Source organism: Prorops nasuta, unplaced genomic scaffold (genome assembly GCF_024137725.1).
Source record: "Prorops nasuta isolate Cenicafe-Biocafe unplaced genomic scaffold, Cenicafe_Pnas_1.2 PNAS00013, whole genome shotgun sequence".
NCBI classification, from domain to species: domain Eukaryota; kingdom Metazoa; phylum Arthropoda; class Insecta; order Hymenoptera; family Bethylidae; genus Prorops; species Prorops nasuta.
In genome coordinates, this window is record NW_027116810.1 from 2,021,163 (window position 1) to 2,043,664 (window position 22,502).

Consider the following 22,502-nt stretch of genomic DNA (forward strand, 5'->3'; position numbering starts at 1 on the left):
TTATACACATAACTTTTAAGGAACTTTATCTATTTAAGTATTATGAGTGTTTCGTCTAATACTATTATTGGTGAGGGAACTGGGATCGGTTGAGGATCACAATCGTTAATAATAACACTAACACTGTGTAGTGGGAAAAAGCCTTTCGGCATAAAAAACCCAGTTTATTTTGTGATTTAGTTCACATTTGTATATCTTGGTCGCAATTGACCAGTGTGGTGGCGCTGTGGCCTACGGAGAAGCTTCTCGCGTTAATTCTTATGTGTATTTGGCTAATATTGCCAATGGGATTACTCCCGATTCAAAGTATGTATGTTTATATATTGAGAACATGATATTTCATCATGCCGGAAAAATGTTCGTATCGACCTTTTCGATCCGCAATCTTCTAATAACTAACTCAATTCCCCACTCTCGGCGTAGTTCTACCGAGAGTCCCCGAACTCTTCCGAAATCGGACGAGCCCCGACTTACGCGCTCCCACGTAGACCGTCATACCCACAAATCTACTATCAACTTCTATACAATGAGAACATATCTCACAGAAGAGAGGCCGAATTTAAATAGCATCACTCAAATGCCCATTTTTCAAATTTAATAAGACAATGGTTTAACAATCATTCCAATATATACTTATGAAATTAATTACAAATAGCATAATCATCTTATCTGCGTGTATTTAAAAATTATTATAAAATTATTGTTATATGTTATAGACTAGAAGAAAATAGTGCATAGGAGGCATATAAATATCATACAAGGTAATATGTCGAAGGATGTGACAGACTCATAAGAAATTTGCAGAACCTCTACGCAATTTGTCTCACGTTGAATAATAAAAATCATTGAAGCAAATAGTTATGACATGTAGATTTAAAATAGTTACAATCTTGTTAGGGTAGCTTAAAGATAGATTCTACAAGAATATGTAATTACAATGTACGTATAGAATTTGAGTATGGTAAAGGAAGAAATTAAAATAATAAATTTTATTTGAACTAGCTTTAATTTATAATAATAGGAATCAAAACATTATCATACATTATTATTATTTTGTAATAAAATTTCTTTGTATACACAGTAATCGCTTACACATTCACTATTACAACATTATATCACAATTATAGAAATGACTGGGCCACAGAGAAATGCTTTATAAATCAGTCCTTTTTCATTCATTGGTCTTTAAGTATTTCTTTCCTGCGATTTAAACTCATAAAGAATAGGATTTAGCCTGTAACAGAAATAAGATAACCACAAAGTATATATCCTTATAAATTCACAATAATTTTCATTTTTTGTTATTAATTTATACTCATCTGATATATTTTGTCTTCTCTGTTATGTATTAAATCCTTCCTTCTTTTCCGCAATCGTTTTCCGAAAATATTATTTTTGTTTACGATCCAAAATTGAGGGTTAATCGCGCCATTTGACAGCTACGGACAAACTCCCTAGATATCCCCTCGCCCCCCTGATTTCTGTTTCCCCTCGCCTGGTGCAAGATTATTGAACCGAACTGTACGTTTGCCTGATTGGAATCATAAAAGAATGTATAATATCTTTAATACATATTATATACAAAACTATTACTAAACACAGGTTTGTAAACATATATGTTATGGAATATGTTACATTGAAGCCAGTCTGGGTCTAAACGTTCCCACCATCTTGACGTCCAAACCCATACCCTGATATGAGCTGGGAGGTCAGAGTAGGGGTCCGTTTAGATCAGGACTGGCTTCACTGTATGTTATTATCATCACACCTCCTTAAAGTGTAATACTGTATATTGAAATCTATAACTGTCTTTCATTTATATATAAATTTTGAATATTGAAAAATCTTAAAATAGACAACTTGAAGCGAAAATGTGCAGCTGCGCGATTACGAGTAGAACGGTTTCGTGAACGACAAAATCAATTTAAAAAAAACACTGCAAATAATGCGTCAACTAGTAAAAATAAACGTCCTCAAACAATAGACATGGATACTGAATTATCGTCAACTAGTCGATACTGTGCTGAAGCCAATAAAATTGCAATGGATCCTATTGCAAATGTTTTTAGTTCTGACGACATATTAGGTACAGATTTAAGTCTTCTGCAGATGTATACCGATCGATCAGGGGATGTAAGTGCTACAATTGACAATAGATTAGAAAATATTGATGCGTATTCCGAGGAAAATTTGGAAGATACTACAGGTATCAGATTAGATGGAAACGCAAGTACTGATGAGGAAAGCTATGATGATTCTTATGCTGACGATGAAATTGAAGAGCTTAAACAATGGGCCATTAAATCTAATATTACACATTGCAGTCTTGAGGAACTATTAGCGCAATACTGCGCAAACGATTAATGCCACAACTTCCGAAGACGGCAAAAACATTTTTAAAAACGAATTCAGCAACTTATAATATTGAAAAATTTGACAACGAATCAGAATTTGTTTATTTAGGAGTGACAAACAGTCTTAAAAGATATGTACATAAGGAGCACGAAAGAGAATTACAATTATTAATTAATATTGACGGCATGGAAATATTCACATCATCATCTAAAAAGTTCTGGCCAATCATCTGTTTAATATATCATGAAAAAATAAAATATAAAGTATTTCCTGCTGCAATTTATATTGGAGATAAAAAACCTAGCAATGTTGATAAATATTTAGACCAATTTATAATTGAAATGAATGAATTACAAGATTCTGGAATTGCAATAAATGATAAACAATACACTGTAACAATAAAAGCCTTCATTTGCGGTCGACCAGCACGATCTTTGATAAAATGTATTAAAAATCATGGTGCTTATTATGCATGTGAAAGATGTATAGTAAAAGGAGAAACACTTAAAGGACGAAAAGTTTATATTGAACAAAATTGTCCACCTTGAACACATCAAACGTTTTGTAATCAAGACGAAAATCACCATCATACAGGAATATTACCCTTATTAAGACTAAAAAATTGCGATATGATACAGATGTTTTTGTTAGATTTTATGCATCTGGCGTGCTTAGGAATTACGAGAAAACTGTTAATAGAATGCTGGATAGATAGTAAATCTTCTCAAAAATTAAGCAAACCCAAAAAACGATTGCTCTCAGAAAAATGACTTGCTCTACGAACACAAGTTCCAGCAGATTTTCGAAGAACAACTAAACATTTAAATGACATACACAAATGGAAAGCGACAAAATTTAGGTTTTTCTTATTGTATATTGGGCCAATTGTTTTAAAATTTTGTTTAACAGATGAACAGTATAAACATTTCTTACTTTTCAGTATTGCTTATCGCATATTCTCCTCAGATTCAGCAGTGAAATGTAATGAACATGCAAAATTTTATTTAACGTGCTTTGTATTAATAGTTTCGAAGTTACATGGACCAGAAAGCATTGTCTTAAATATGCATTCCCTGATTCATTTAGCTGATGATTCGAAATATTTACAAGCATCAATCAGCAATTTTACTGCATTTCCGTTCGAAAATGCCTTAGGGCATATGAGAAGATTAATTAGAACTGGTGATAAACCTTTACAGCAAGTTTGCCGACGATTAAATGAACGATTTTTTAGTAGTTTGACTTTCTCTGAATTATCACCAGATATTAAAATATTAAGTAAAAATCAAGAGACTAATGATAAAATTATTATTAAGAAGTTGCTATACAAAAACATTATTTTGGGAGCAAAAATGCCAAATAATATAGTACTTTTAAAAAATAACTCTATTTTAGATATTAAAGAAATTTTTATGACATCGACAGAAATTATAAAATTATATGGGACAATTCTAGACAAAAAGGAACCTATGCTGTCATTTCCATGTACATCAAATATACTGAATATGTGGAAAATAGGAAAAAATAACAAGCAGCATTAAGTAACATGCCTGGTATCTTCAGTCATTCAAAAAATGGTGGGATTTACTGTGCATGAAGAAAACGAAGAAAGCATATACGTAATGCCTCTCCTACATTAACATATTACATGATAAATATTAAAAAGTTTTAAATAATATAATATTATGAGGAAGAAAGAAGATACATGTTTCCTTTTGAATTTCAAGTTCTGATTCAAATATATATAGCCGCATTCAGCATAAAAAACAAGTTATGCATATCCATACTATTAAAATAATCATATTGTTATTGGTTCATTTAAACTGCAACCAATCACATTGCATATCGGTGCAGCTACGGTGCTGCTATATTTCTTTTAAGCGTGTGCCGCCATATCTTTACTCTACTTTTTGTAAATTGTCGGTTGTGCCAATTGCTATTTTATAATCTCTTTAGATTGATTCTGCTGCATTCCGCACTTCGATGAATCATTGAAATAAAAAGATCAATCGGTTCTCTACAGTGCAAATACCCGTGTGTGTTGTGAAAAATAGAACTTGCAAAATCACCCAGCTATTAATTTAAGGTAGTAGTCTGGTTGTTTGGGTCAAAAAATTTTTTTTTTCATATTTCGATAGTATACCAACATGAAAATATGGTGTATAAATTTTAAACCGATATTCAAAATATTAACAAAGATATAACATATATTCGAGAGCGCCGCATAATTGAACGCTGTAAGGTGCACGACAGCTGCTAACGGTTATTCCTCACTATTATGACTCTTTACCTTTATATTTCCTTGAAGTTTCGTATAGCTTTTGATATACGAAAGGATATAACCAGATATACCCGCGTTTGACACGTATGAAGAGACCTAAAGCTGTAGCACGCACCGGGGATCGACGATTAGTGTGAGGATGAAAGTTCTGTTAGCCAAACTTTAAACGCGTTTTTCTCGAAACCACGTTTTCTCGGTCGGCCCGAGGCATAACAGATTTTCTGTCGAACCGATCGGACTGAAATTTTTACAGGTTGTTCTACACATCTGTAATTCTGGCGGGTACTAGAATTAATATTTTTCATTCATTACTTTTCAATTTACAGCCCAATTTACACTAAAAAATTGTATCTTTTTCTTTCGAAGTCCGCCATTTTATTATTTTTCAACCAAATTAATTTTTTCTTGAACCTGCCAGAATGACAATCCTACTGAACAATAATCCGTTGCATTTTTTTGTTTCCGATTACCGAAACTGGAGATACCTCACGGGCCAGCAGCATATGTTTTTTATTTTTCACCTAGTTTGACCCCATATAATTTAAATAAAATATCGTAAAAATTAAAAAAAAAAATTTTGTATAATTCAATATAGTATTAACAACATATAAGATTTTCAGATTTTTTGCATTTCATTTAGGTAGTCAAAAAAATTCCCGAAAAATACCATGCAAAACCGGTCGATTTACCAGATTACTACCTTAAACAATGGAAAACAATAAGTTTCCAGTAGCACTTCCTTGTTACGCCTTGGTATTATTTATGAAGTGCAGCAAGAAATTAGTGGACATTGTACCAACTAAGTGGATATTAAAGGATGAAGTGGGAAATATGTATTGTCCTTTCATTGAAAAATTTACAAAATCTGAATGTGATAATTTACACAAGTTAGTGAAATCTCAAAAAGATCCATTAAAGTCATGGAAAGTGTTCCAGGTGGATACAAGAGGTTACGCCGGTAAGTAAATTATCTTTTGTTGTATTTCTTTTTCTTAATTTATATATCCAATCTTTTGATGATTATTTCATTTCAGAACATTTTAATGTTAGTTCAAATTTATAAATAAAAATCTGTGTGGAATAAGTGTTTCCGAATTAAGTGTTGTTAAACTACTGGTTTATTGTTAGGTTCAAAATCTTAATTTTGTTATCATAGGACATATTTTTTTACCTTTTACATATTTTAACTCTTCATTATATACATATGCATATTGCTGAAATGAATATTTTATTAAAATATTTTCAAATTATAAACAGAAAAATTTACTACACTTTACAATATAATGTGTGAATTATGTAATCAAATTAATATTTAACATTTACAGATACATATAAAAAGCCTCAAAGAAGCTAGAAAATCTAAAAAGAGAACCATTTGCACTCTCTACAGATTGTGAAGATGTTGAAACATTAAAGAGAACTGTAGCTGAAGAAAAGAAACATTTAAAATCGATGCCTAAGGATAATTTGAAAGAACAGTTAGAAGAGTGTTTCGCAGATTTACAAGAACCATTAATAAGCAAAAAAGTTATCGTAGAAGATAATGCAACAGATGTATCCAGTACTTCATCCATTGAAAGAAAAAGAGATAAAATTACCACAGATAACTGAAATTATTTAATAATATATATACAATGATGGTATTCAGTCAACTCGCTAAGTTAAATGGTTAAAGTAATTAATTGATCGGTTAGAGATTTTTCAAAGCCGTACAACAGACTTAACTAAGAAAGTTATCGAAGCACAACAAATGACTAATTGAAGAATTTACATATTTTTAAACTGAACAGCTAATATGAGATATGAATCAATTAAAAGATTATATTCATAAATAACTGTAATGGAAAAATGAATTACTTTAACACCTTGCATTTTCAACTTGTCTTTGCATTAATATGTGCATTTTAATGTTGTAGACACTTCAATACAGAGTGAAACTGACACTGATATAATAGAAAATATAGTGAACTCACCCAGCGACTTGTCAATAAATACAAATTTAAATCAAGACAATGAAAAAACACAAACTAGTGGTAATAATAAGGGTATTAATTGTTTTTTTCCATCTATATGTCTTTTCTATAAGTTTTTATTATTTTAGATTTCCAAGAATTATTCACTTTTATTAAAGAGGAATTTAATATGATATCACAAAAGCTTGGAATGATTCAAAGTGATATTATCACAACAAAACAAGAAATAAACCGACTGAAAGAAGCAACAAGATTTTATAATGTTCAGAGACCGACAAGAAAATATGATTTGCAAATTCCTTTTAAAACATTAGAAGATTTTAAAATGTTTGATGACGAACTGAAAGCCGAGAAGGATTTACGCAATGAACTGGTAGGCTTTAAGAAACATAAAAACGTCCGTGACAAAATTAATTAATTTCACGAAATGTTGCTCTTTTTTGCAGGCTGATATATTATGGCCTTTGATAAGTCCTGACAATAAATTAACAAAATCTGTTGCTTGCGTAATCTCCAAATTTTTCTCTAGAGAGTTAATATAATGCAGTACACAGTTGTGAAAAAAGTAAAGGACAAATTAGTGTTTAAAGAAACTACTTTCTGCTCTTGTATGTATGGTAAGTAAATATATTTAAAAGGAGAAATTTGTTAAATTATTTATAATTCTTGTATTATGTATTTTTGATATTGCTAAAGGACTCTGATATACCAGTACAGAAGAAACATTTTTACGATGCTATTGGCAAGGTTTTCCATAACGCTAAAGATTGGGAAGGCAATCGACAAAAAAGATAATTGGTACATTTGGGGAAACTATAATTTTACTTTACCTACATATACCTAACATTTATTGGAAAAAAATATATATTTCAGTTTTCATAAATATGTGATAAATGTCTTGTTTAGTTTTCTTTAAATTTAAATAAATTATTATTGAAACTTTAAATGATAAAATATTAATTGAATTATATTTTTTAAAGAAATAAAATTATAATAACTATTACTTAAGTAATATTGTCTCATTATCACTATTCTTCCTCTTCCCTTTATTTTATAATTATTCGTGTTATAATAATATTAAAATTATTACACATATATCTTATAATGTAACATCTCCAAAAAATTTCAAATGTTCGAAAATATCACGAATCAATCGTTTTAGGAGTATTAATTCATGAAAAAATATTTCTCCGACTGATAATATCTATAATATTGGTGGCATTCATTTGGTTTTAGTAGCTATATATTGGAAAATTTTCAAATAAATATAAAATTAAATTTCATTTAGTTATTACATAAGGTATTCATCATTTAGAATATTAATAAATTTTAATGACAAACATTACTAAAACTATATTGATTTATATATAAGATCAAAATATAACATTACGCAAGTTCTAGGATAGCCAAGCGGACTAAGTTGCAGCATACGGATTCGTGGGTACGAGAGGCTCTATTGTTGTAGGTTCAAGTCCAGCTTCAGAAGCAAAAATATGGTGCAATTTTTCTAATTAAATAATTAATACTAATCGATAAATAAGTACATCTAAGTTAATAATAATACCGATAGTAATCTGTAAAGCGCGTTTGAAAATAGTAATAGCGGGAAATTAATGTTATCTTTTTGGACAATAGTAATCCGATTTCCCAGATCAGAGCCGTATCTGTATTTTAAGTTTAGGTCTATGTCAGTATTATTGGATTAGAAGAGGAATTAAATTATTTGTTTGCACCGGAACTGATTTCCTGATTAGGACCATATACGTCCAGTTGATTTAGGCCCTGAAATCTTAGCTTATATTAATGAGACCTAAATAATCTGATACACTATTCAGGGTCATATACGATAACCTGATCAGGTCAATATTAGGTGAGGCGTTACATTTATTTTCCGTTTCGGAATAGGTTCTTATTATCAGGAGCTAATATGGAAAACTGAACAGGACTGCATCTGATAGTCTCAGCAGGATATTATCAGGGGAAACATTACATTTCGGACAAGTTTTGGAATTACTTTTCCAAATCCGTGCATATTACGGATACTGAAAACCATAACAGGACCTGATAACAGCCGTAACAAAATTTCTGATCGGGTTATTGCTTCAGATCCTGTATCGGTATCTAGATTTATTAAAAATAAGTTTGAAGCAATTTATTGATTTTATAACTTCACCCGACAATCCCATTGGAGAAGATTCACACTATTTTGTATGTAGAGAGTATCAAGGTAGAGGTAGTCAACACTTTCATATGTTAATTTGGATAAAAGATGCTCCAATATTTAATGAATCGTCTACCGAAGATGTAGCAACTTTTATTTTAAAGTATGTTACTTGTAGAATACCTTTAAAAATGATTTATCCTGAATTACATAGACGCGTCGATACACATCAATGACACAAACATAATAGTTATTGTTTACGTACTAAAAAGACCAATAACAAAACTAGTCAAACTTGTAGATTTGGTTTTTCTCGGCCAATAACAGAAACGCTACTAATAAGAGACGTAGCTGTCTCCATGGCACGTAGAAAAAAAATAAAAACAAAGAGTAGGCTTTATGATTTACCTCGATCACAAGATGAAATTAATATTAATGACTACAATCCCTCGATTCTATGTGCATGGGAGGGAAATATGGATATTCAATTCGTTGGAGAAAAGCCTACTCTGTTAACATGCTATACAACGAAATATGTTTCTAAATCTGAAAAAAGTAATATACAAGATGCGTTTGAAGTCATAAATTCTACTATATCTTTATGAGGTAATTTATCGAATATTGGAATGAGAATGTTGAACCATAGAGAATGCGGCGCGTTAAAAGCTGCAGATAATCTTATAGGAATTCCATTATTTATTAATAATCCAGATATTACTATTAGATGGGTAGATGTTAATATGATAAGTAGCAGAATACTGAAGTCGAAAAAAGAAATTGAATCATTAAATCCTGATTCTACCGATATATTTTGCTATTCTATGGTTGACTACTATTATACAACCCGACCTAAAGCATTGGAATGTTTATGTTTATATGATTTTGTTAAATGGTATGATCGTGTAAAAGACAACCCCGTTAAAAGAGTGGAATGTTATAAGACCGATGATAACTTCTATTTAAAGAAACGTTTACGTGGTTGTTTAGTTGATCATTATCATTGTAATATTGAAACACACCCGGAATCTTATTTTTATACATTAATACTGTTATTCAAACCTTGTCGAGATAGAGATGAACTATAATGTGGACACGATACTTATGCAGAAGCGTTCTCATCATTACAACCAGAATTTGTAGATGGATTAAAATACCATTAGCGTAATTTAGAAATTCAGAAAAGAATTGATTTTATAAAAGAACAAATTAATAAAAATATTGAAGAAAGTAATAATGATGATGAATTTTCAAATGATCATCCATTAGATTGTGTACCAATTGAAACGGAAGGCGCTATGAAAGAATTTCATGATGTGGCAAATAAATGTAAAGCTTTAGATTTAACTAAAATGATATCAGAATTAAATTCTGATCAAAAAAGAGTTTTTGATAAGGTCACAAAAACTCTTTTAGATAATAACAAAATTCTTAGACTATACGTTAGCGGTGAAGGTGGCACGGGTAAAAGTTTTTTGATAAAAACTATAAGATGTTGGGTTAAGCAAACCTTACGAAAAGATGCAATTGTAAGTGCTCCTACTGGTATAGCAGCATTTAATGTTGATGGTCTAACAATTTATGGATTGTTTCAACTCCCAGTAGAACATGGGCGCACTGCAAACTATACCGAATTATCAGATGTAGCGTGTAATGTTATTCGTGAAGAACTTAAGAATGTAGAACTAATAATCATTGACGAAGTATCATTGATTTCGAATTTGACATTGATGAATATAAATCTGCGATTAGTTGAGATATTTAACACAATAGACTCAAAGGATGGCTGGTTTGGGAAAAAGCATATGTTATTTTTTGGTGATTTATTACAACTGCCTCCTGTTCGTGATGGTCTTCCTTTCATAAAACTATCAAAACTTCAAGTTGAAAATTACATAGGAGCTTTAAGTTCCTTTGATTTGTGGACTAATTTATTTTCTTATGATGAACTTAAAATTAATATGCGACAAAAAGGAGATACATTATACAAAGACATTTTGTCAAGAATTAGAATTGGAACTGTACAAGATTCAGACACTAAAATATTATTGTCAAAGAAAATTAAATTCCAAAGTATTGAAATTGATGACCGAATTCAAGAATTATGTGAATTAATTTCTAATTTATCGTCTGACTCAGATTGCCTACTGCCTACATGTAATCAATGTGATGCCTTGAATGAAGCAATGTTAAACAGAATGATATCCAATGATATACAACTGATTGACCATGATGCAACAGATTGTCCAATTTACTTAAAGAAAAAAGTGTTAAAAGTGTTAAATGCTGAAGATGAAAATAGTACTCGAACAGCTGGATTAGCAAGAATCATAACTGTTAAAATTGGTGCTCGTATAATGTTAAGAAGAAATATTGACATCACGTTAGGTCTTGTAAATGGAACAATAGCTACAATTAAATCAGTAACATATTCGGCTGATAATAATAATGATGTAGAGAAGTTGCAAATCGTATTGTCAACCGGAATAGAGCATACGATTGAACGTGTTAGTGCAAAATTTTAAGTGATGGATAGAGTGTATGTAATACGAAAACAATTTCCAATCAGTCTTAGCTACGGCATGACCATTCATAAAAGTCAAGGTTTAAGTTTACATACTGCAATTGTAGATGTAGGCAATTCCATTTTTACTTGTGGTCAAGCTTACGTTGAACTTTCACGAGTAACCAAATTAGAAGGATTGCATATTATTAACTACGATCCTTCTTCTGTGAAAGCGAGTGATTTGGCTATATTAGAATATAACAGACTTCGACAAAAATTTAGACCTGAGTTAGAGAAAATAAATATTTTTAGTAGTAAAGCTCGAAAATTAGCCGATACCATTTGGATGATACCAAAGAACATAATGGAGTGTCAAATTAGTAATAATGAAAATCCTAGTAATGTGGGATGGAATGTAAAAGGAATTAGAGATGAAAATAAGATTGCATCATATGCAAATGCGACGATGCAATGCATGTTATATTGCTCCCTAATTAGAAACTCTACATTTTTATTAGATAACAGTGATTTGATGAACCGTTTTATCATTGCTTATCAGTCTAATATAAGTATTATAACACTTGATGAAATTAGACAATATTTAGGATATACTTACTTTGAAAATATTCAACAAAATGCAAGCAAATTTCTTGTAGATGTTTGCAAAAAATTCCATTATATTCAGCTACTTGTAGCGAATAACTTTACTACTACTTCAAGATGTGTTACGTGCAATGACATAAAAATGTGTCGTTCTGCAAGCTGTTTAGTTTCAATTAATATACCTCAAATATCCAAAAAATCATTTAATCTTTCTGAATTAATAGATCAAAATTATTCAGTATGGATTAAAAGAGAGAAACGTTGTAAATATTGTAACGGCAAATATCAACTAGAAAAAGTTGATATAACAGCGGGGTGTAACGTACTTATCATTCAATTCGTAATATTTAAAATAGTTGGACATCAATTAATGAAAATTAAACAATGTGGTATTAAAGGAATTCCAACAACAAAATTACGAATTATCAATAACACTTATAAAGTTATTGGTGGTATCTTCCATGATGGTGATACTATTACGGAAGGGCATTATACTGCTATATTACGTAGCACAGGTATTACTTGGATAACTGTTGATAGCAATAAAATAATAAATAGTAAATGGCCCCGTAATGTAAATAATTTGTATATATTGTTTTAAGAAAAAGTATGAATTTACAAATAAATCAAGAGGCACAGTAGTGTTTCAACGACAAGTACATTTAAAAGTAAATAAAGACTTGTCTATACTGCCGCTGAAACACTGTGTCTCTTATATAGCTAGATTAGTCGTCCCAATTATCAAACCGATTTATCGCCGTAAATAACCATTGCCATGATTTAAGTACAGCTTTTCTTAAATTGGTTTTGAACAAGTTTTCATTTGAGACCATGAATATTAAAATTGGTTCATGCAATTCAGAGATATCACACTGTGTTATTTATATCTTTTCAAAATTTAATTTTTAATAGATTGGGCACTCACAATATATTTCGTGTTATTAGACTATAGCAATTTGAATTATAGTAAAATTACTGCTTTCCATTTAATTTAAGTATTAAATGTGATGATTGAATTTAATTGAGTAATATGATATTTATAACGAATAATAGAACAAATTAAGTTGAAATAACCATTTACACTTAACTATCTACGCTTTTATTAATTATGAAAAAACCATTATGAGATCCCACAAAAAACAGACTTCGCCTGTAAAAAAAAGACGGCAAGTACATAAATCGTCCATCGTAAACAATATAGTGAAACAAAATATTCCAATTAAAAAAATTTGTGAAATCAAAATGCTAGGCAAATATCATGAGACACGGTAGTGTCTCGACGGCAAGTACATAAAAGTAGGTATAGACGTATCTATACCTCCGTCGAGGCACTACTGTATCTTATACAGCAAGTTTGGCCGTCTCAATTTTTAAATCGATTTTTCTCCGTGAATGATACACTGTCATGATTCAAGTAAAGCTTTTCTTAAAATAGTTGTGAACAAGCTTTCATTTGAGCCCATGAACATAAAAATCGGTTCACGCAATCCAGAAATATCATACTCAGTTAGCTATATATATATCGAAAATTAAGATTCTTCTCCTTCGTCATCTTCTTCTCCAGCCAGAATGTATATCTCGGGCTAAAGTTGGCCACTAAGAGGAAAATGACGTCATTTTTTCTCAGCGTTGCCAACTGGTTAAACTCAACGACAAAACCAGTGTTGTAAACTATCAAATAATATCAATGTAATCGATATAATTAATCCGGCTACTACTGTTAACTGTCAATTGTAATGTGATGTAATTTATATTTAATACAGTGAGGTTATTCATTGCTATGTTAGTGAATGTGTTAAATTTTCAAAATGATAAATGAATTCGAATAATAATGACATAAGGTGTCGACAATTATTAGATAAGTATAACATTATATTTTACAATATTGGATGTTAATATACTTTGTGGAACTTTGTGAAATTTCTTCTTCAGATAAATTGAGATAGAACATTTCTATTTTCATTGCTGAGGATAGTAGAGCTGACTGGATGAAATAAGATTAATATTTACATATTCTCAACACTGAGCCAAGGAGAAGTATACTTTCAACATTTATATCTACCGGTGATTATCAGGAGCATATAAATTAAATTAAATTTTTAAGATATTTGATAAACATATGCTAAACTTCCAGGTATCGAAATCAATAACAAAATTCATGTTTAACTTTTTCTTTTCTTTAAACTCATGTGGATTTCAACTGCCCGATAGGTTAAATAACATATAAGAATAATTTTCCATGAGACAATAACAGCTTCTGCTTATTATATATACAAACAATTTTCCGGGAGACAATAAAACTTTCTTATTACTACGATTAAAGAAAAGTAGATGAATATTTACTAATCGTTATTTAATATTCAATTATAATATAAAGAAGTATTAAAACCAAATATTTATCTACGCTTCCCTAATCAGAATAGAAAGAAATTATTATTATCTCCAAAAAAATTATTCAAATCTAATTTTTTATAAAAATAACAATAAATTTTATAATATAATATGTAATATATTTTGGTACTTAGTGAGATTTTTTTCAGATTGAATTACAATAAAGTGTTTATTGTGTCATTGTGTAGGTTTAGCTGCAATATTTAATAGAAGAAGTCAGAAATGATACCAGTTTACCATAGAAAGAGCCATAATGAAAAGTTAATGTTGAGAGTTAAACCTAAGAAAAAGGTGGAGAAATTAAAAAATCTGGAAGCCAATTTTTAATAGTGAAAAGCTTGCAGGTGATTCTAGGCATAATAAACTCTTTGAAATATATAAGTCAATTAAATAATAAATATAATGAAAAGATCATCTAGAAATGAGACTATGAAAAGAAGTCATCATTTTAATATGTTCCATGCAATAGAATATAAAGTGAATAATTTTGCGAAACTGAAAGCAATATATCCACAAAAGAGAGGCTTCCATTGCATTAATTTGTATATTTTCTAGTTTATATTAATGAAAAGAAAATGCAAATGGCACTATATAGTTTACTTGAAAAAGAACAATGATTCATAGTGGATATTGGGAGTAACAGTTAAGAAAAAGGTAAAAAAAGGGATCAATTTCTAAGCAAATTCTTGAAAGTGAAGGGCTTGTAGGTGATTTCGGGCATAAAATTTTAGAAATATAAATCAAATAGTTAATGAATATTATAATAAAATCATATAGATGTGTAAAGATGATAATAATTCATGATTTCAATCATTTACATATGATGGGGCATACAATGAATTAATTTAGGAAACTGAAAGATGTACACCTAAGAAGAGATGAGGCTTCCATTTCATTAATTGGTGTATTTCCAAGGTTATATTAATGAATGTAAAATATAAATGGCACTAGTGTGCTGGAGAAAATGCCATAATTAAAAGTTGATGTGTATGGAAACAGCTAAGAAAATGATGGATAAATATGAGTTAATTTATAAGAAAATCCTTGAGAGTGAAGTGCTTGCAAGAGATTTTGGGCATACAACTTTGGAATTATAAATCACATAGTTGATGAAAATTATAATAAAATCATGTAGATGTGTAAATATGAAAGGAATTCATGGTTTCAATATTTCACATGTAATAGAGCATACAGTGTGTAACTTCAGGAAGCTGAAAGCAGTATACCTAAAAAACATAGGCTTCCATTGCATTAACTGGTATATATTTTATAGTTTATATTAATGAAAAGAATATATAAATGTCTTTGGTTTACCAGAAAAAGAGCCAAAATGAAAGTTGATAATGAGAATAACACCTAAGAAAAAGGTGGATTTAGAGGTAAATTTAGAAGCATATTCTTGAAAGCTAAAGGCTTTAAGGTGATTTTGGGTATAAGATGTTGAAAATATAATTCAAACAGTCATTGAATCCTAGGTTAAATGCCTCTAAAAGTGTAATTATGATAAGAACTCATCATTGTAATGTTTTGTATTTTATTTAATAGATTAATAAATAAATATCTCGAATTGGAGCTTTACATTATGGAACGATGAAAACATTGGAATATGTTTTGTTAGATTGAATTAGTTGAAACAATTTTGAGTTTTAATTCCTATATTCTTACAAAACGTTCTTAGATCCCACAAAAAACAAGCTCCGCTTGTAAAAAAAGGACGGCAAGTACATAAGTCGTCTCTAACATGATTAATACAGTAATATAAAATATTTTAATAATAAAAAATAGTGAAGTCCAACTATTAGGCAAGTATGAATTTTTACCATGACGAAAATTGAAATTTGGAAAAACGTAAGTATGAACACAAAAATTACTTGCCGGGCCCGTAATATTCATGTGTAAGTTGCTATCTTGCAATATAAGCGTTGCTTCTCGTAAGTTAAAAAGCGGCTATTTAATACGATTGCATACAATGGGCCCGGCAAGTAATTTTTGTGTTACTATTTACTTTTTTCCAAATTTCAATTTTTGCCATAGTAAAAATTTATACTTGCCTAACAGTTGAATTTCACTATTTTTTTTAGTTAAAATATTTTATATTACTGTATTAATCATGTTAGAGACGACTTATGTACTTGCCGTACTTTTTTTACAAGCGAAGCTTGTTTTTTGTGGGATAATGAATAATAGAAGCAATTAAATTAAAATAACCATTATATCGCAACTATCTATGCTTTTATTAATTATGATAATGTATAGTAAGTGCTACAGTGCTATAATTAAATAACACAATCCTATGTTCCGCTGTTAGAAAAAAACCTTTGTATTGTGGTAAGAACGTACATATTCTTTAAAAATCTAAGTTAATATTTTTCATGGCAACTATTGAGAGAGTTGAGCACTGATTATTTAAAAAGAAAAATGTCTTAGAATTGGTTAATGAATACTCTCAGATATTTAAAAAATGTATAGAGATGGTTCTTGATTTTCCAAAATATGAATAAAATTTTAATTTTCAGCATTTTCTTATATTTTGAAAAAATTTGAGGGTTATCTATGGACCAGTTTAAAATATTTTTATTTTACTATAGCTTTTACTAATCTTAATAGTTTTCGAAATAAAAAATTATTAAGTTTTACAAATTCTGCTCTTTGCATGAACTACAGACGACGAGGAGGACGTAGATTTTTGATAAGTATATCATAATTTGAGGAATAAACTTTGAAGAAGGTTTACCTAGAAGCGCCATAGTGATAGCGGTTTTTAATTTTCATACAAATATTCAACGTTTATATAATTTAAACTTAAATAATTTTTTTTCCTAAACTATTGAGTTTAATTGCAAAAATATAAAATGCAAATATCTTACAATCAATTAAAGAATATCCTCAATTATTTAAAATAAAAAGTCTTAAATATTTAAATTTGATTGATATTTTGGAAAATAAAAAATCATGTTTAAAATATTAAAAAATTTAAGGGTATTAATTAAACAATTCTAAGACATTTTTCTTCTTAGATATTTAGTGCTAAGCTTAATAGTTCCATAGAAATATATTAGCTCAGGCTTTTATAGATTATTTACGTTCTCGCCACTATATTGTAAAAAGGAGTGGTACAATGATTACACAAAAATTCTCTGTTAAATGTTAACTACCACGATCACCACTGATCATAATTAAAGCCTATATTCTTTCCGGCATAACATTGCAAAAAATAAAAATAAATTGTATCGAATTTTTTCACGTTATTCATGTTTAAATTGGCCACATTTTTTTCTTGGTGTCTAATCGGCATTTTGAGTCTGGATTCTAAAGGAGCATAAAATTATGTCCGAAAATATGAAAACAATTTTGGAAACTCCGATAAAATATAAAAAACGCGTTGAAATTTTGCTAAAAGCTTGGGATGCTTGGGCGTTAATTGTGTAACAGCCATTCCTTCAACATATGTATATTTGTAATACTATTTTCCCATATACACATTTGTTTTCCACGCGGGATACTATTTAAGTTTGTACATTTGGCCACAATTAATTAGCTGCCCGGTATACATAATATGAATTTTCACACTCTTACAGTATTGCAGTAATACCGAATTTGATTTTTAGTGAAAATGAAGAAAAATAGTTATTTGAAAGTAAAAAGTGTCGAAGATGAAGAAGAAAAAGAATTGTTGGAAAAAGAAAACTGATGCTCTCAAAGAATGTAACGTAATAATATTGAAACGTATGCCATAATATAGCTATTTCCTTTATATTTTGTTCATAAGATTTCATAGGAAAGTTTCAGCAGGTATCTTGAATATATATACAATATACATATAAAAAAAGAGACCATTTAAATATTTCAGAAAGCTATCGCATCAAAGGAGGTTGACTGTGCATGAAGAAAAGCGCCATTTAAAGTGAAACAGCTACTATTTTTAAATTTATTTACTCGATAACGATACTTTCAACCCAAAGATATATAACTTAACACTAGAATGAGAGGTTATCGCGCGCATTTTAAAATATTGCATGCACTGCTAACCAACTTACAATTCATTAATAGTAGTAATAACAAATCAAAGATAATAATCTAAAGCATTTTCATTGCCTTTATATAAAATGCTAAATAAACTTTTTATTCTTTATGAATGATAGTAAAATACTTCTAACTACATATAAAACTTTGAAGTTGATGATCCATTGAAAGCTCTACTTGCTACTACGTATTTCAGCACATTCACGTGAAACTTTTAATAAGCACTAGCTTTATATTGCTAGTTCGCTTATGTTTTTAACCTATATTCAATAGTTAAATATTAAGCAAGTTTTCTTCTCACACACACATTCGCAGCAAAAATTAAATTTATTAAATATATCTTGAGTGACTCATAATCGAACAAAGTAATTATTTTTGAAACTTGATAATCCTTTATTATTGTGAAAAGACGAATGATATAATCGCGGCCAGTTGCAGTCGTTTAAAGTTTGTGGTATGGGTTTAATTTAGCAGTTGTGCGTACGTAAATAGAATTGCCGACAGGATAAAGGATTCGAGAGATTTACGATGCAGAATCTCAATCAAGTAATAGCTTTATAACAACAAGATATTGTTCGCTATTTTTAAAGTTAATATATGTCATCAAAGATAATCCTAAGTATCGAAGCAATGCTATTGGTTTCTTTTATGATCCCGTTAGATGGAGGGAGCAAAAACTTACCAAAACAAATGATAAAATAGATGATTATGGGAAGAGAAGTAGACATCGTTTTTATCCAACGAGACAGTTTCACATATGAATACTATCTCACGTACATTTTTCTCTGTTTATCCGGTTTGTTGACTGTATAGCAAAAGCTTTGATATCACGTTCCAATGCACCAATAGCATCTTATCACACACTTTATTCCAAACACCAATCTTTAAAACAGGTTGAATTTTACACCATTAAGATAGCGGCTATCAAGTTTCTCCTACTCATAACTGTAAAGATTACAAATTTGTCGACCCCATTATTATTCTTTCTTTATCGAATTAATTCAATTTCACTATGCATACTTTTATTGCATAATCTTTCGATTAATGTGACGTTCTTATTACCACTATTAATCATTGCACTAAATGCTACACTGTAAAGCTTTTGTTTTACAAACAGTCTAAAAATCACTGGCAGTGATGAGTAGAGACACACGTCAGTTCCAACATGTTCTAACCACTTTCCGGATACGCAATGCGGGGTCTAAATTAAAACGATTCATTTACTCACAAAATTGTGACTAAGCGCGGTAAGTTTACGATTTTCGATATGATTAATAAAAGAAATCTTAATGTACATATAACACTACACATCACGGTATTTTTGTCACACCGCGAATAGTTTTTATATCACTAGTATGGTTATTGTAAAACGACTACAATGATTTGTCCGAGGTTAGAAATATATCTTTAAATGGCAACGCTTACGTATTATCCGTTCCTTATCACAAACACAAAAGCTGATTATCAGACTGCCATGCTTTCTCGAAAGCTTTACGCGATTATTCTGTGTGAGTGGCCAGTGAAAACTTGCAAATCCCAGCTTTCGCGGTTTTCCACCTTGCTGACCAAGTTATTGAGAAATCGTAAGATGAAGCTTTAAAGCTTGTCAGTGAAAACCGTTATACATTGTATTCTCCAATCGTGGATTTAATATGAGTATTTTTTTTTGTTATTTTCTTTTAGCAACGATCAACATATTCAGAGAGCTCATGATTATACCGACAGCCCTATGAGTTATATCTGCTAAAATTTAAGCTTGAACAGATTATGTTGTTGATGTGTATATATTATAAACGTTCAAAGCTGTACGTATATGCGCTTTGTTGCATCAATAATCACTGTTTATTTCGACGATTAAATGAATTAGCCCAATCCATATTTTGTAGTCAGATAAATGATAATTATTATCTTATGACAACACATCAATGTAATCATTCATTACCGCACAAGTTTTCAGTCACAAGTTTTGCCTACTGGACTTCTTTGAATATGAGAGCCAAACTTTCCAATTGTCATGTGCGAAGGTAAATTAGGTGATACGCTCTCGAGATAAGTATTTGAGAATAATTTGTGACAATTTGGGAAAATTCGTATTACTTCGATAACTACACTTGATGAATGATCACGTTAAACTTCCTGCACGTCTTCCGCATATGTGAAAATGTGAATGTGTATTAAAGATTCCTTAGAATATTTAATGGTTAATCATGTGCTATTAATATAGAGCTTTAATTTCCTTTCTCTTAACTACAACAGATTTTTAGCTATCTTTAAAGAAAGTGGCAATTTCGTTGTAGAAGTAATAAGCTTAAAACATCTAAATAAACGGAAATTCTTTCTATCTTCTACTATCAAGAAAAAGTTGATGAATAATAAAAATTCCGTGCTTCTTCGTTAATACTGATTAGTGGATGAAATCCTCCATCACCTTTCGTTTCACTATTAAACGCAGAAATTAGTATAATTACTTTTTTTTATAGTTTTAAAAATATATTCTAGCGATATTATTAACATTATTATAATATTATATTTAGTCTTTTGTGTGCGATGAAGCGAATGATAGGTGTGAAATTAATGAAAAGGCCGGCAGCTGATCAATTTAGGACGCTTGTTTAAGTCTACTGATCTGATCATCGGTTTTTAGAAAATCTGAATCTTAATGCTTTGTCGTTCACGAGGCGGCGCAAGATCTTCTTTGACAGCAGCTTTTAATTTGATTAATGAATTCCGTTCGGATAAAAGATTTTTATTGGTAGCCCCCTATTTAAAACTCGAATGAATTTAAGTATCTTCTTTTCGATCTACAATTTCATTGTCATGAAACTATTATTTAGGTAGCACTTGCTCTCTTATAAAGATTCGATACAACGTACATTTATCATTACGATCTCACACCTTATTTAATAAGATATTCAAAAGGAATTTGACATATACCGTTAATATTGATGTTCAGAGATCCTGCTGATTACGTCCATGTATTATGCTATGATATTATTTAAGTATAATGATCTCTTATTTTATATCTTGTAATTATTTCAAAACATTTGTATCAATTAGTCTAGATGCTTCATATCAGTTTTCCAGACTTCACAGGCAGATTATTCAAGGATAATATTATTACGACTAAAAAAATTTTTTATATCGAAAAACAATTGAATATTTCTGCTGAGACTAATGTCGTTTAAAGAACGCTAATCCAATACATTTAAATAATAACAGTGATTTATCTACATTGATACTACTTTAGAATCCTTTTGAAACTATTAATGTTAATCATAATAATTTTAAGCAAATGCGGCGATGTATTATAATAATTTTATTAATTAGTTTCAAACACTGTTCGTATAGCAGTCTTCATTTTTTTTATTGTTTCTCCCAAATCCACAGAAAGATTCGCCAAGGATCACACAATTACGTCTAATCCAGGTTTTATGTAAAATAACGCTTCAATATTTCTAATGATTCGAAGAGTAGTTAATAAATAAATTCCATCAGAGCTACAGAGACATTCGGCGATTAGTAAAAACAGTACATGTATAGTATGATGAGCCACTGGAAATTTACTCATTCCAATTAATTATACATTAAGCTTTACTTTCTCTGTATCATGACACTGAATATGATAAAATAATAAAGAACATGTTAAATATCGAGCAGAGTAGTAAATTAAACTCCCGTCGAGCACAATGATACCCCCAGAGTTGTCACAGCTTTCAACAAGAGCGTTTCATTCGGATAACTGTATGTACAGTGAGTATATAGCAAGAATAATTCGGTAATAAATCAATTAGAGTTTAGGGAACTGGTACACATTCATCCAGGTTGTTCTAAGTTAATGTAGCTTTAGGGGTTTAGGCAGATTTGCCGAGGGAAACGTATTACAGAGAGAAAGGACGCGACTTGTTCGAAATAACGATGCTCCGGCGTCAAGGATAGCCGAAGGACTAAATTGCGCGAGCGCCACCCAGTCGTCTAGCACGCAGTCGCCCCGCCGTCGTCAGCCTGTATAAGCATACGCGCTACTATATATATTTCCAAGCTTCCCCTGTAAATCAACCCCACTGCTTCACCTCGATCGCCACCACAGTCTTCCCTTTCTTCCCCACTTCAACATATCCAACTCTTCTCTCCGCCCTCTATCGCTAATTCCCCTCTGTTACTTCCAACACCAACACAACTAACACTTACATATCGCATACTACTACACCATAG

The 22,502-nt window shown here is 30.3% G+C and overlaps 1 protein-coding gene across 1 annotated transcript in view; it reads right to left on the minus strand.

The window, feature by feature from the left end:
* Positions 1 to 22,210, minus strand: part of LOC136778035 (zwei Ig domain protein zig-8-like) — an 845,250-nt gene extending 823,040 nt beyond the window's left edge. Inside the window, exon 1 of the mRNA XM_066734646.1 lies at positions 18,973 to 22,210. Within this exon, the coding sequence (XP_066590743.1) occupies positions 18,973 to 19,018 (46 nt within the window). The 5' untranslated portion in view covers positions 19,019 to 22,210. The remainder of the gene's footprint in view (positions 1 to 18,972) is intronic.
* Between the last annotated feature and the right edge of the window lie 292 nt (positions 22,211 to 22,502).